The sequence below is a fragment of the Varanus komodoensis genome, unplaced genomic scaffold (assembly GCF_004798865.1).
Source record: "Varanus komodoensis strain SLA01 unplaced genomic scaffold, ASM479886v1 scaffold34_1, whole genome shotgun sequence".
In the NCBI taxonomy this organism is placed as follows: domain Eukaryota; kingdom Metazoa; phylum Chordata; class Lepidosauria; order Squamata; family Varanidae; genus Varanus; species Varanus komodoensis.
In genome coordinates this window covers 5,663,212-5,678,216 of record NW_025335854.1, presented here as the reverse complement: position 1 = coordinate 5,678,216, position 15,005 = coordinate 5,663,212, and the positions used below count along the sequence as shown (strand labels likewise).

At 48.7% G+C, this 15,005-nt stretch overlaps 1 protein-coding gene across 1 annotated transcript in view; it reads left to right on the top strand.

Annotated features, from left to right (window-relative positions):
- LAMC1 (laminin subunit gamma 1) overlaps positions 1 to 15,005 on the top strand; it is a 128,589-nt gene that overhangs the window by 104,234 nt on the left and 9,350 nt on the right. Inside the window, exons 14-22 of the mRNA XM_044439319.1 lie at positions 32 to 277; positions 1,079 to 1,232; positions 2,730 to 2,872; positions 5,677 to 5,855; positions 8,236 to 8,392; positions 9,291 to 9,496; positions 10,702 to 10,781; positions 13,106 to 13,243; positions 14,212 to 14,356. Of these exons, the coding sequence (XP_044295254.1) occupies positions 32 to 277; positions 1,079 to 1,232; positions 2,730 to 2,872; positions 5,677 to 5,855; positions 8,236 to 8,392; positions 9,291 to 9,496; positions 10,702 to 10,781; positions 13,106 to 13,243; positions 14,212 to 14,356 (1,448 nt within the window). The remainder of the gene's footprint in view (positions 1 to 31; positions 278 to 1,078; positions 1,233 to 2,729; positions 2,873 to 5,676; positions 5,856 to 8,235; positions 8,393 to 9,290; positions 9,497 to 10,701; positions 10,782 to 13,105; positions 13,244 to 14,211; positions 14,357 to 15,005) is intronic.

Sequence of the window (15,005 nt, the reverse complement as noted above, 5' to 3'; positions counted from 1 at the left end):
CCCTTGTGTATGGTATACGCTGCGCTTGCAGGTAAACGGTGTGAGCTGTGCGATGATGGCTACTTCGGGGACCCCCAGGGCACGAGCGGTCCTGCCAGGCTGTGCCGCCTCTGCCAGTGCAGCGACAACATCGACCCCAACGCCGTGGGCAACTGCAACCGCTTGACGGGCGAGTGCCTGAAGTGCATCTATAACACAGCTGGGTTTTACTGTGACCGGTGCAAAGATGGATTCTTTGGCAATCCCTTAGCTCAGAATCCGGAGGACAAGTGCAGAGGTGAGTTCCTTCTGTGGTGCAGAATCCGACCCCTTCGCCCCCAGTAGACGAGCTGTCTTTTCCAGACAAAGGTCTTGGCCAAGGAGTGGCCTAGGAGACGCTTGATCCCTACAGCTGTCCTTTCTCCCACCTGTGCAGCAGCTGGACAGGGGTTTCTGGGTGTGTTTTCCGGCATTAAAGCCAAGATCTCGCGACTTTGAATGGGCTGTGGATCCTTAGGGATGTGATCCCTGGGGAAGACGCGGCTTCACAGAAGCGGTTCACATAGGACATTTGATGAAGAGGCAGAAATGCTTCGTGTTCTCCCCGTGTCTCCAACCTCCCTCAATTCTCCAGAGCAAGACCTGTGTAGAAGCATGATTGTTTCATTGGCTCCGCACGGTGCGGTCTTCACTCTTCTCGTGGATGGAGATGAACTGGCCAAACCAGAGATGTTTCCTGAAGTTTGTGGCCTTCTCTATTCTTTGCTGGTACACTAAGAATGGAGAAGCAGCAGGAGGTTTTGGCTCTCATACAACCTTTTGTCTTGAATTTGCGCAGAAGAGATGTTTCAGTGAACCACTGCAATGTGTACATATGTATTTTAATAATAAAAAGGCTGCAGTGCGAGCTAGAACTTGTGCATTTCCATGGCTGGAGACCCTTTACATTAACAGGGACGTGACACTTCTAACTCCAGAAGGATGGAGAAGTGTGGAGATGGGAAGGGCAGTGCACTTGGGCATCCCCGATCCAAAGGCTTGCTCTAAATCCTTGCTTATTAAAAAAACGCATGCCCTGTGTGTGCTTTTGCTCTTGCAGCTTGCAATTGTAATCCGTATGGCACAATGAACCTACAGACAAGCTGCAACCAAGTAACAGGGCAGTGTGAATGTCTCTCACATGTCATGGAGAGGGACTGCAGCTCCTGCGAGCCAGGCTTCTACAACATGCATAGTGGACGTGGCTGTGAAAGGTAAGCTGGTCCCACTGCTCTGAAATGGGCACACGGACTCTCGGGGGAGGCAGTCGCAGTCGAAGCAGATGGTCCGGGAAGTGGATGTGCTGTTGGCTTTGGTAAAGCCAGTCTTCATATTTGCACATGGAGTTTCAAGGAGAGCCACATCCACAGAAACTCTGCCCCCAATTCTCCCTGGCTGTCCTTGATGCCTAAAATCCCGGAATAGCCCCATGGAGGCATCTCTCCCTTCAAATCCCTGATTGATTGATTGATTGGCTGATGCAATTTATTACCAACAGTTGGGATTGCTGCGAAGTAGATCTCTCTGACTGCTGAAAACCGGGTTCTAATGCACCTTTTTTTTACTGTGTTGAGGTACAGAATCCACCTCTTGTGCTCAGCATTTGGGCAAGTTGCTTCTCCTTTGCCATGCCTCTTGCAGTGGTAACTAGGACAGCTTCTCCAAATGTGGTCACAGACCCAGAAGATGGTCTGCTCTGAACTTGGCCTGATGAAAAGTTCTGGAGACCTCAAAAGCTTGCCTTGTCTGAGACTTTATGTTCAATTTCTATAAGACGCCTTAAGGACTAAGATGGTTCAGTAGATTGGATAATGGATGTTCTCTTTCTACAGTTTCAGAATACATGTATTACTTCCAAATCATGAGAAATAGTAGTTCCTCTCTATTCCTCATTAGTCAGACCTCACCAGGAATACTGTGTCCAGTTCTGGGCACCAAGATTTAAGAAAGATGCAGGGAAATTAGAAAGGCTCCAGCGGAGGGCAACAAAAATGATCCAGGGTTTGGAAGCACTGCCCTGTGAGGAGAGACGGAGAGAACTGGGCATGTTCAGCCTTGAGGAGAGAAGACTGAGGGGGGACATGGTATCCCTGTATAAGTGCCTCCAAGGCTGTCCCAAAGAGGAAGGTCAAGATCTCTTCTTGCTGATGCCAGAGTGCAGGACACGGAATAATCAAGTCAAGCTGCGACAACCCAGATTCAGGCTGGATGTCAGGAAAAGCTTCCTCACGGTCAGAGCAACACGACAGTGGAACCAGCTGCCTGGAGAGGTGGGGGGCTCTCCCAGCTGGAGACATTCAAAGTGAAATTGGGCAGCCCTCTGAGTGGGATGGTGTGACTTGGTGTCCTGCAACACCAAGGGTGTTGGATTCGATGGCCTTCATGGCCCCTTCCAACTTTACTGTTCTGTGATTCTACGTCATTGTTCCTCCACTAATAGGCTAGAGACTGTGTTCTTGAGGTCATCAGGTTTGAGGAAAGGAGGTGGAATGGTCAATCTGGCCAAGCCAGTGAGTCCAGATTCCATTTTCTTTTTTCTGTGGGAGCTGCTCAACAAACCACAGATACGTTTATCATGAGACGTGAACACGCAACTCTGGCTCGTCTCCCTTTGCACTGAGCTAGAGAAGGGAACCGAGAACCAGCGCTGTGGTCTTGCCATCCGAATAGGCACTGACGCTCTATGCACACGGTTCCTGTTCCTCCTCCAGGTGTGACTGCCATCCACTGGGTTCCACTAATGGCCACTGCGACGTGCGGACTGGGCAGTGCGAGTGCCAGCCAGGCATCACCGGCCAGCGTTGCGAGAGGTGTGAAGCCAACCATTTTGGATTTGGCCCTGAAGGCTGCAAACGTAAGGGGGAGTGGGAACATGGCTTTCCTGTCCCATCATGCCCTCTTCTACGTGTGGACTGCCCCTGCTCCTCTGTATTGAACATCTGCTTGCTTGCTCACTTGCTTGCTCACTTCAGCGTATTTATGGGCTTCTCATTACAAGAGGCCGCTCTCCCCCCCTTGACTGTTCCCTGCATGTTGTGTGAGTTTCAAGTCCAATGAGGATGTTTTTGCAGTTGTCCGAGTCTTACTTTTCCCCTCTAGGGCATTGCGATTGCATACACTTGTAGACCATCTGCTACTCCCTGTCATAAACGCTCTGAATTTTGTCCCAGAACTGACCTGTTTTCTGGCTGTTAGACTCCTACGCCTCTTCTCTGGAATGTGGCCTTTAGCTGCTAACTCAAGCTTGAGAACACGCAAAGTGTGTAAAATTGGGACATACATTCCTATTTATCTAAATCCTCCCATCTGTTTCCCTAATATTTCAAGAACAAACGAAGCTTTACTCATGGGTGGATAGTTATGGGTAGAGCGATCCAGTGGAGTGCCGACTCCTTGCAAATGAGGAGTTTGCGCCTTACGAGCCACCTTCCAGTGCGTTTTCTTCTTCCTTCTCCAAGGTAGTCTTCTCTTTCAAGCATTTGTCCAGTTCTGTATTGTTCGTACACCATTACAAGTGTCCAAATGGAAGCTCGCAACCACTGTTTGACATGTGCTTGGGCACCATAGTTGGTGATGGTGTGGACAGCGGTTGCCTGTGGGAAGGGAGGGCCAAGGAGCGTGTGCTCGTGAGGTTGGCTTCCAGTCTGCAGAGCGTGACTCGCAAGCCGGCCGCGCATGGGCCAAAGAGCATTCGCAAGGATTAGTTGAAGGCTGAGTATGCCTAGAAGAAGAGGAATTAATGAGGGCAAGTTAAGCTTTTCCCCATCGCATGACATTCTGAATATGATACACTTAAACATAGGCATGGCCTCACCTGCTTAAAATGTGACATGAGAAGCCGCCCTCGGATCTCCTTTTTGGACTCGAACTGCAGATGAAGAAGTAGCAAGCCTGAATTTGGATTATCCTGCGTAATCATGCAGGTTGGGACTTGTGTAATTGAAGGTGCCTCCAAATGCTTAAAACCATGAACCTCGGTGCTAAATAACAGAGTGAAGGGTTTTAACCCTCACCTTCAAGTCTGAAGTCAGACAGTCCAGGTTCATGTTTGCTTCTTCATCACCTTTGCAAGAAGGTGCCTCTCCCGTGATGAGTAACAGTGTTTGCTGCCAGGGTGCTGCTTGAATTTCTGGCTAGCAGCTGCATACTGAAGGTGTTAAATCGCAGGCATATATAAATTTGGAAATCACAAAGAGGGATTCCCTCACACAGTCCAGGTAAAGTAGGAGAGGCTCAGTGGGGTCAACAGAATGATTTGTAAGTTTGCATCCTCATATCTTTATGGCAAAATACATGTCAAATATGGGATTTTCCTTACTCGTCTTTCCTAAAAAAAATCTTAGAGAAAAAACTAGACAGATCTCATTCATGATTTTTTTCATAGGCATTACATACAAAACGGCATAGTGAACTTCCCTTTGAAATATCATTAGTGCAACCTTTCGATAGCGTTTATCTCTGTGAAGACCTGGGATGAACGCACGAATATGTATGCCTCTGTATTTGGACCCATGTAGGGCAGTAATCCACACGCAGGGTTTTTGTTCGCATCTCTGTTCTCACAGATGCTGTGTTTAGAGACATGAACAGCAGCAATCTGAAAGTCTGATTTCTCACTTTCACCCCAGGCTTTCTTGAGGATGTCAGCCAAGAAGCTGTGCTTCCGTCTGAAACAATACCATATTCATTGCCTCTGATGAAGGAGGCAGTGTCCACAAAAGTGTATACCATGCTATTATTTGTTAGTCGACGGGGGGCTACAAAAGACCTGATTGTGTTTCCCCACAAGAAGCATGGCTAGCCCCCAGAAATGGTGCAGATTGCATCAGCGGAGATGGGTCCTCTTTCGCCTTTGCAGCAAAGATCGTTATGGAAAGATGCTGGGTTGAGGATTTGCAAAAAGACAGAACTATACAAATGTACTCGTGAGAAGTTCCATTGCTGTCACTGGGTTCTGCCTATTACGTCAAGGCTCTTTCCCAGGTTATTTTCACACTTCCATGTACATACCACATTCCGTTTCAGTGGTATGCCATTTAGAAAGGCCTTGGCATGTATAAATACATGTATAAACTAACAAACAAACAGCTAGCAACAATTTTCACCTCAAAGGCTTCAGAGCAGGCTAAAAATTCTCTGTGCTTTTAGAGACCAACAACTGTTAATCACATGACACTTGAAAGATGCTTTTTATTTTTTTATTTTTAACTTTCTTAGACCATCCTTTACCGTAGTCTCAGGACAGTTTAATAATAAGACAAAATAGAATAAAACACAGCATCCTAGTCAAATTCTTAACCAATCAACAATAGAACCCATATTAAAAACAGTCAAACTTAAAAACATTGGGAAAATACAAATGAAAAGGTTTTTTTTAGCCCAGCACCGATAAGAATAAAGTGACAGCACCAGGCAAACCTCTTTGGGGAGCGTATTCCACAGCCAGGGTGCCACCACAGAGAAGACCTTCTCCGGGTAGTCACCCTCCTAATATCCTTCAAGGGTTAGGGTTTCATGGGTATTGACATTCCCCAAGGCACTCTGTGTAATGAGCAGCAAGAATTCTCTGTTTCTGTTTGTTCTGGAAAAGACCCATCCAGGTGCCCTGTCTCATTCTCCCCTTCCCTGTCTTTATCCTTCTTCCTTGCTTTCCCTCAGCTTGTGACTGTGACCCAGAAGGCTCTCGCTCTCTCCAGTGCAAAGAAGACGGCCGTTGCGAGTGTAAAGAAGGCTTTGTGGGTAACCGCTGCGACCAGTGTGAGGAGAACTATTTCTACAACCGGTCCTGGCCAGGATGCCAGGAGTGTCCTGCGTGTTACAGACTGGTGAAAGATCAGGTCAGATAAACTTGGGTGTTAGGACCTTGTCTGTGTCAGTAAGCGGAGAAATCCTCTGTGGGGGGCAGGGTGGGTGGGGTGCTGAGACACAAAACAGGCCAGGGGATACGGAGCTGTGTGCTCGGTTACTGCCCCCAACTTCGTCCCACAAGCATCAGTCCCCAACCTCCAAATTTCCATAAATGTGCACGGTGGCCCAACAGGGCCCACCTCATTCGCCGTCAGTTTTTCTTTAATGCATCTCAGAATTTTAACTAGAATCTCGACTGTGTGTATGTTGGTTATAGAGTGCTGCTTGACACGATCTTTAAAACTAAACTTTAAAACTCTTGTTTTTAGTTGCTTACAGTGCTTTTTTTGGGAAAAAAAAAAGGTGCCGGAACTGTCACTCTACACACACCTAAACTTAATGGTCGCCGCCAGCAGTAAGCACTCAGCGCGCGACCACACGACCGATCCCAAGCCGAGCAGCGTCCTGAGCCGAGCAGCGCCCTCACAACCAGCGCTGACACACAAGCAGCCTGCAGGCACTATGCTAATGAGTTTTGCCGCCGACCTGCTACGCCCAACAGGGCGATTCACAATCACTTGGAAAAATCCATCAAAAAAGGGTGCCGGAACGCCATTTCAGTGCGTTCTATGACAAAAAAAAGCCCTGGTTGCTTATATTCTTCTTCTTCTTCATATTTGTGACTTTATCCAGCACTGATCTGATGCAACTCTCGACCACGTAGCTTTTGCAAGTTTAGGTCTGAGATTGGGAAGTCTGCTGTTCCACCCAGCAAATCCTCCAGAGCAACCTTGACCTTCCTTTCTCTTCTCGTCATTGATAGCTTTGCATTACATTTACACTATAGCAAATCTCTACTTCATCTAGAGATGAAAACCAGGGTTTGCACATTATGGTTAAGAGGGAACTTAGTTTGCACCCATTGCGGTTTCCTCCAACATCCACACTGCACATCTTTCAATATCTGTTGCCAAGGATTCCCAGCCAGGTTGTGCTTGTGCATTGATGTGCTTGCATCCTGCATCTGGGCTTCCTGTTGAGCCAGCTGAAGGCTTTGCTCTGATTCCACATGGCTCGTCTTTGGCTCTCGGTTTTACCATGAAACTATGATTAGCTTTCCAAAGTGAAGGCCGTGGGAAGCTCCAGAAAGCAGAGCTCTGTGTAGCAGGGTCTATGCATTCACAAGGCTAGCCCTAGATTGGCAGTGTTGTTGTTGAGTCTTCCTGGAAAGCATTGACATCGTTTATAAAGCGTTGCTTTTATATTGCAATCGACTATGATTTTCGCAAACTCAGGTTGGCAATTGCACACGTGGTCTGCCTACTGAGTTCATGTCAGTTTTGAGATTTGAACTGAGGGCTCTTAGCTACTATCCTGGGATAGCGTTTGGAAATCATCTGTATCTGCACAGCTGCAAAATGAGTCACAGGCTGGGCTATGATTTTAGAATTTGATTATGTTTGTGGAAGACTTGGGAAGAAGGGTTGGAGCTCATGGCAGGGAAGAGCAATTTGGAGGGCGAGGCTATGGCGAAGCGCGGGTAGCTGTACCAAATATTACCTTCTGCCTACTTGCCATTGATGTCTCTCAGGCAGCAGAATTTCTATACATCTTTGATGAAACCATCAAGGTAATTTGAGACTTTTCACCAAAAGCGCAAGTACTAGAAATATGCAAGTTCAGACATCTTTCAGCTTGATAAGAAAGCGAAAGGCAACGGATGTTGAGCTCTCTGGAACCCTACTTTGCACGCCCTTACCTAGGTATAGAGAAAGACTTAAATATGGGGTCCACCCTGTTTCCCCAAAAATAAGACCTAACCGGGAAATAAGCCCTAGCATGATTTTCCAGGATGCTCGTAATATAAGCCCTACCCCCCAAAAAAGCCCCAGTTAAGATCATCAGCCAGACGGATGCATTTAGTATGTCCATTGCAACACAATCCAGGGTTTGGAGAGTTATGACGATGTTCCAGAAGAAGATGACAGGACTGTATTTGAATAAATGTAGATTTTTGTACATGAATAAATGTAGATTGTTGTACATGAAAAAATAAGGCATCACCTGAAAATAAGCCCTAATGTGTCTTTTGGAGCAAAAATTAATATAGAAACACAGAAACAGGGCGAGTCAGAAGGGGTCTCCTGGGCCATCTAGTCTGACCTCCAGCACTAGCCGGCTCCTCTCACGACATGCCCACCATGTGCATGTCCAGCCTATCTTTGAATATACAATAAGACCCAGTCTTATTTTCAGGGAAATATGGTAAGTGATTCCTCCTGCAATCTTAGATGCTTGACACTTGATTCCCTTCTGCAGCCCTCAGGCAGGAAGTTGTTTCCTGAGCCCTTCCTTCTGCTCTTTGTTTAGGTGGCAGAACAACGGGAGAAATTGAAGGAGCTGGAAAATCTTATAGCCAACCTAGGAACAGGTGATGAAACTATAACTGATCAGGCTTTCGAAGACCGGCTGAAAGAAGCCGAGAGAGAAGTCATGGACTTGCTTCGGGAAGCGCAAAGCATCAAAGGTAGGTGGGTGCCCAGTGAACAGACTCCTTCTCTGGGTGCTCATTTTGTCCCAGAAGGTCTCTGCATCCTTTATTAGCCCATAATATGCCATGGAAGAAATGAGATGCTTGAAAGTAGCATTGCAAGAACAATTGGAGGAGAAGAATGGAAGTATATGCAGACACCAAATTAAAATCTCTAGGCTTGATGCCAAAGATATCAAATAGGCAGATAGTTTTTTCCTTGTGTGCATAGTGCAGAAAATCCCCTGAATTTTCCAAAGGTACCACTGCAGTGATACAATCCGTAGGAACTGCAGAAACACTTCACAGCTTGGAATAAGTGTTCTTTGGTGTGTAGGATTTTTAAAAATCGAGACCCTGTGTTCCATAGAAAGAAGCCGTACAATGGTTACCCACAATTGGTTACCCTGCTGGTGCTTTATAGATTATCCTGAGTGCCAACAGAACTCATATTCTTGCCTGAAGAAATATTAAATAAAAAACTTGGAAAGCGAGGGGGACAGCAAGAGAAGGAAAAGTGTAGGAAGGAACGGATGTGTGGAGGTATATTTTGTTTAGGTAGGGATGAGAAAAGTCAAAGGTTTCACAGAAGAGGCAAGATCGGAGGATGAACTTACAGAAATCTTGATTTAAGCATTCTGCTTAGCTATGGTTGGTCCCAATAGAAGTGCGCATTGTGAAGTTTGTATGCAAAACACTGTGCCCATCTGAGCCCTTGCCATAAGCTCTGACAGCCACCTACACCCCAGCAGAATCTTGGAGTCTCTTTTCCTTGTTCACATTCACATTTCTGTAATATGTACAGCTATCAATGAGCACGAACAAATACTTCATTCTTGTCCAGGCCCGCCTGTGCAACGAGTCCGGACTGAGCTTGTCACTTTGCTTCTTCCAGATGAAGATCAGAGCTTGATGGATCGCCTTCAGGAGATCAACAGAACACTGTCTAGCCAACTTGGCCGGTTGAGGAACATCCAGAACACTGTGGAAGAGACAGACGACCTTGCGAAGCGGGCCCAAGACCGCGTGGACAACACACAGCAGCTGATTGATGAGGCCTCGGATATGCTGCGGAGAGCGAGGGTGGCTGTGGCCAATGTGGTGAGCGGTTACTGTCTTCTTCATTAAAGCTTCACAGCTTGCACCTCAGTCGTCAGGGCTGTGGATGTGCTGCAGTTGTTCCCACCTGTTAATGAATGTTGCTGTTCTCCCTTCTTTTCTCTGCTGAAAACACACTTTTAGCCATAGTGATTGTGAAATTGCATTTGGAAGTTTATCAGAAATGACTAATAACATTGGTGACATGAGACTGATGAGTAAGAGTTCCAAAACAATTTGGGAAGCAAAATAAATGTATATGAAAGTACAAAAAAGTGGGATAAACATTGCAAAGTAAGAGAGACCATGTACCTAACTTGCACAAATTAAAGAATGTAGATTTTCTGAGTGAAGGTTTTGGTGGCCTCATGCAGGTTTTAAGAAAACCAGCACTGGGGACAGGCAGTTCTCTCTTGCAGCCAGCTAGTGAAAGCGGCACTCTTGTATTAATTTAACTCTGCAGCACACTTCTTTGAAGTCCCTGACGCTTGCATCTAAGTACACATGCTTGAATCTCTTGGGCTTGAATGTCACTTTTCCTCTGCTCAACGTCCTTTGCCCAGCCTGACAGTGTGCTTTTAACACCACGTAAGAACAGACTTGAATTTGGAAGCCATGCGTTTTATAAAAATACTCAGTTTAGTGGGAGCAGGGACATGTGGTGGTTTGGAAAAGGAGCTCATTGTTTTTTACCCGTTCCATCATCCTCCGAGTTCCTGCTTGGTGCTCGAAACAATTCTGTACGAAGCAACACTTGGAGTACTCTAGCTTAATTCTGATACGCAGCTGGATTTTTTGCAGTCCTGCTTTGTGGGCGAGCTGTGCATGGAAAGCCAGGAAGAAATCCTGCCCCAGAGTGCTGCTGGGATGGGGGCAGCTTGTTTTGCACACACACCTCTGCCCGTCTTGCAAACCAGCACTTGGGGAGGACGGGGCGGGGGAGCCTCCCATCATGCCTTTCCTGCTCCTTCCTCCATCTTACTGAGTACAATTTATTGCACGAGGCAGTAGCTGGAGGACAGCATGAAGGGAGGGTCTCCGTGCCTGCAGCTTCCAAGGGGAGCTGGGCTGCTGGTGAGGAGATGCCCTCTTTGAGTGGCCCCCTGCTCCAAGCTGCACTTCCGCTGCCGAATGTACAAATCAGAAGCGACGGTTAGCCTAAGCTGACGCGGGCACCTTCCTGAAAGTGTCTTTGGTTCCTCCTTTAGTCCATCACTCCTCCAGAGTCGACCAGCGACCCGAACAACATGACCCTGCTGGCCGAAGAGGCCCGTCAGCTGGCTGCACGGTGAGTCCTGCTGACGGTGACGTGGAGGCTGCTGGGCCTGGCGCCTGGCCGGGGTTTGGCTGGTCCGTGTTGAGCCTGCCTGCTCCTCGCAAGCGGCGCCAGCTGCTGCCACTCCTCGCTGCCCCTCACGGGGCTGTGTGTCGCTCGACGAGAGACAGCCCGTGAGTCAGCCGGCAGTGGCAGCTGCGGGGTCTCCTCCCCACCTGCGCCGGTGTCTGGGTCTGAACACGATCCTGGAGAACAAGCGGGTTGTGGGGAGGGGGAGGAGCAGGGCCAGAGGCCTCCTAGCGGCCGCCCAACGATACCCACCTTTGACACTGGCCCTGAGCCCAGGAACGGCCCTCCTGAACACGGGGAAGAAAACACAGAAACAGGGAGAGTCAGAAGGGGTCTCCCGGGCCATCTAATCTGACCCCCAGCTCCAGCCGGCTCCGCTCACGACATGCCCACCATGTGGACGCCCAGCCTATCCTTGAACACCCGCACCGATGGGGCCTCAGCCACCTCCCATGGAAGCCCATTCCATGCCCTCGGGGTCCTGACTGTCAGGAAGTGCTTCCTGGCATCCAAATGGAAACTTGGCTCCCTGAGCATTGCTCCATTGGAGCACGTCCTGCCCTCCTCTGCAGGGGAGAACAGGTCTCTGCCCACCTCTGTGTGAGACCCCCTTGCGTACCTGCATGTCGCCAGCAGATCCCCTCGGAGTCTCGTCTTCTCCAGGCTGCAGAGGCCCAGCTCCCTCAGCCTCGCCTCACACGGCATCCCCTGCAATGCCGCTGCCTCTTTTCCCCTTCCAGGACATCTTCAGTCACGCACTCACGCTCCTGTTTGTTGCTTTGCCTCCTCCGTGGAGCCGCCACCGTCAACCCCTTGTCTTCCCTGGGCAGGAACGGCTCCCTGCCTCTCTTTCCCCTTTTCTGTTCTCAAAACTGCCCCCCCCCCCGAATTCCCCTTCTTAATTCCCTCTTTTGGCAGTCAAAAGAGGCGGGGGGGGGGGGGATTGTAATGGTGCCATCAGAAAGCACGGCCCTCGTCTTACCTGACTCTGTGGCTTTGGGTTTTTGAATATAGCTGACGGCTGCTACTTATAAAATATATCTACCTCTCCCGCACTATGCAGAATGCAGACTGCACACTTCCATCTTCTGGGTTTTGATGATGCGTGTGCACATCTGAGGAGTAGCCTTTTCCTTTAAAGTACATAGTGAGCTCAAGCTGGGAGTGGGCCAGGTCACGCCTGTGTTTCTTCTAAAGGGAAGAAAACTCATCAATTAAGCACACGTAAAACCTTCTTAAGCGATGCATCACATCTGCGGTTCGTGCCCAGAGCATTTTGGATGTTGCTCCGGGCTGTCAAGTCATCTCTGATTTACAGTGACCCCGTGCTTGAGTGAAAGCGTTCAGCTTTCATCAGTGCAAGGCTGCCGAGCTGACCCCTCTCAGATTTGGTCTTGACAAAATAGAAATGTCTTGCGAGAAAGGGCCCCGAGGACACGCAGGAGCACGTCTCCCATCCGCACCCTGCCGATGGTCGCAGCCCCAGCGCTCCGGTCAAAGCAAGTACTTCATCAGCGGCCCGTCCTCTTCCTCTGTCCTGGTCCGATAGCCCTGGCACGTGTCAGCAGCCCCCGCCTTTGCTCTCCCGTGCTCCCCCACTCCGTCCCTCTTCAGCAGCATTAGTCACTTCCTTCCTGACTCATGGGAAAGGCATGCCTCTCCGGAAGATGTGGAGTGGACTTGCCACTTTAACTCTTTCGAGTGGGTGGGAGGGCAGCGGCCTGCCGGGCTTGGGCCATGGGCGGCGCATTGGTGGCATGAACGGTGCTGCGGCCTTCCTGGAGAGGGATCCGAGGAGGAACCTGGTGGGAGCACAGAGGCTGGCGTGGGCTGCCTGCCCCTCCAGGGACGTGTTGCCACTTGCTCCGCTCTGGCAGCCAGAACACGGGAGTGCCTCTTATAGAGTCAGACCATGGGTTCGTATCGAGCCAGGTGCTTCCCTGCCCCACCTGGAGATGCCAGTCAGGAAACCCAGGATCTTCTGGAACCTGGGCCATAAATCAGCCCAAGGCATGGAGGGTTGTGCAGGGCTGCTCCATCCTTACTTTGCAGCCTGCTTGTCAGAAACAGGGCTTGACTCACGGCTGTGTTGGCTGCGGGCCCGGGGCACTTCAGACAGCACTGTTTGAAACTGCGGAACCACAGCGTGGTTTTCCTCTTGTGAAAATGGTGCTTCTCGTTAGCTCCGATTATGCTACTAGGAGAGGAAACCAGGAAGTGGGAACGGTATCTAACCCTTTGTTTTCCTTCCCTGATACCTGCTCCAGCCACAAACAAGAAGCCGACGACATCGTGCGTATCGCTAAAGAAGCTAACGATACGTCGGCACAAGCCTATAAGCTGCTCTTGGACACGCTGGCGGGGGAGAACCAAACAATGCATGACATCGGCGACCTTAATAAAAAGTGAGTGCGAAATGGAGAGAGAAATGCGGATACCCCGAAGTCCTGCCTTATTTTTCCAAATGCACTTAAGTGCCTCTTAGATTTGGTTTCCCAAGCGGGCATAATGAGCAAAATAGTTAAAATGGGAGTTGTCTCTCTCTGCATTTCTTAGCTTCTTTTTCATTCAGGAGACACTCAGGACGGTATCCAACAGCTTTTTCTTGGCGCTGAAGGCCTCCAAGTGAAATCCTGGAGGGTCCTGTCTTGCATTTATGGAGCTAGCACAAAGAAGGCCATGCCTGGGCACCCACTGGCTGTATTTCCTATGTTTTTGGCTTCAGAGACTTGACTTAGAGAGCAGTTTCCCACAACCTGATGCCTTCCAGACATGTTCAACTGCAACTCCCCTTATCTCTGAGCCATACTGCCTGGGGATGCTGGGAGTTCTATTCCAGCCAATCTAGAGGGCACCAGGTTGGGCAAGGCTGACTTAGAGCAAGGAAAGAGGAGTTTATATGCTTCCGAAGGAGCATTGAAGCCAAAGCAATTAGGAATTTTAATCAGCGTCTTTTAAGCAGTGCTGGGGAACCGACTGGGCGCCTGTGGGGTTGTCTGGCCAGAAGTATATTTCCTAGCCTCTGCTCACAACAGCAGTCCACTGCTGGGTTGTTCCTTCATTTCATTAAAGCCGTTCATTAAGAGAACTCAGGCTGGGTCTCCCTGTATGGTCTAACCACTGCTTCCGGTGTGGAGTAGCCTTCTCCACCTGGCCTTAGTTCTCCTCCATCTCAGGCACAGACATTGCTTAACTGTGCTGTGTAATATTCATTTTTAAAGGAAATGGCCAGGGATTAAAGCCGGTCTTTCGTAAATGCAAGTCGGCTTTGCCACGATCCCAGCGGGTTGCTTGGCGCTTGATGGAGCTTGGCTGCAAGACATTTCCTCAAAGTGCCCTGAAGGAACCTGAGTCCACGGCTCTTGTCTCCTAGGTATAACCAAGCTAAGAACATTTCCCGAGATCTGGAAAGGCAGGCGAACAAGGTCCATATGGAAGCGGAGGAGGCTGGCAACAAGGCCCTGCAAATCTATGCCAACCTCACAAGCCTACCAACAATAGATTCTGAGGCTCTGGAGGTAGGTGGTGTTGGACGTCTCGCATGGGGTGCGCAGGCAGGATGGCCGCCATAAGCACGAAGGCGATACGGGCAGAGCTGATGGTTCAGGTTCTTCAGCTCGTGACTTAATAGTCGAATGCTTTTTGCAATAATGAACATTTTTTATAGTAAGTTTTATTTGAGATTATAATCCTAAAAGCAAAGAAGAACTAAAAACAACATCAATCATCAAAAACATCGGGCCTGCTGGGTCAGCCCCCACACCTTTCTTTTCCCATTTATGATAACTTAAAAACATATTTAAATCTATGCAAAGTCCCGTTTCTCTAGCCAGTAATAAAAAGAGTCCCAAGTTTGATAGACGTCAGTATCTTCTTTCTCCTTCAATGATAAAGTCAGTCTATCCATTTCCGCACAGTCCAAGATCTTTTTTAGGATCAGTTCGTCAGTGGGTAGTTCTTCACTTTTCCAGTGTTAAGCAAATGCAGTCCTCATTGCAGTAATTACATGTAAAATCAGATACATTTCTTGTTTGCAATAATAAACGTTTTGACAGGATACCTTCCGGCCCCCACCCTGCCTGAAAGCAGAAGCTTAGAAGCAGCACTTGGATTATTTAAGAACTATCAGATATTTTACATTGAAAAGCTACTGGAATTGATGGCATT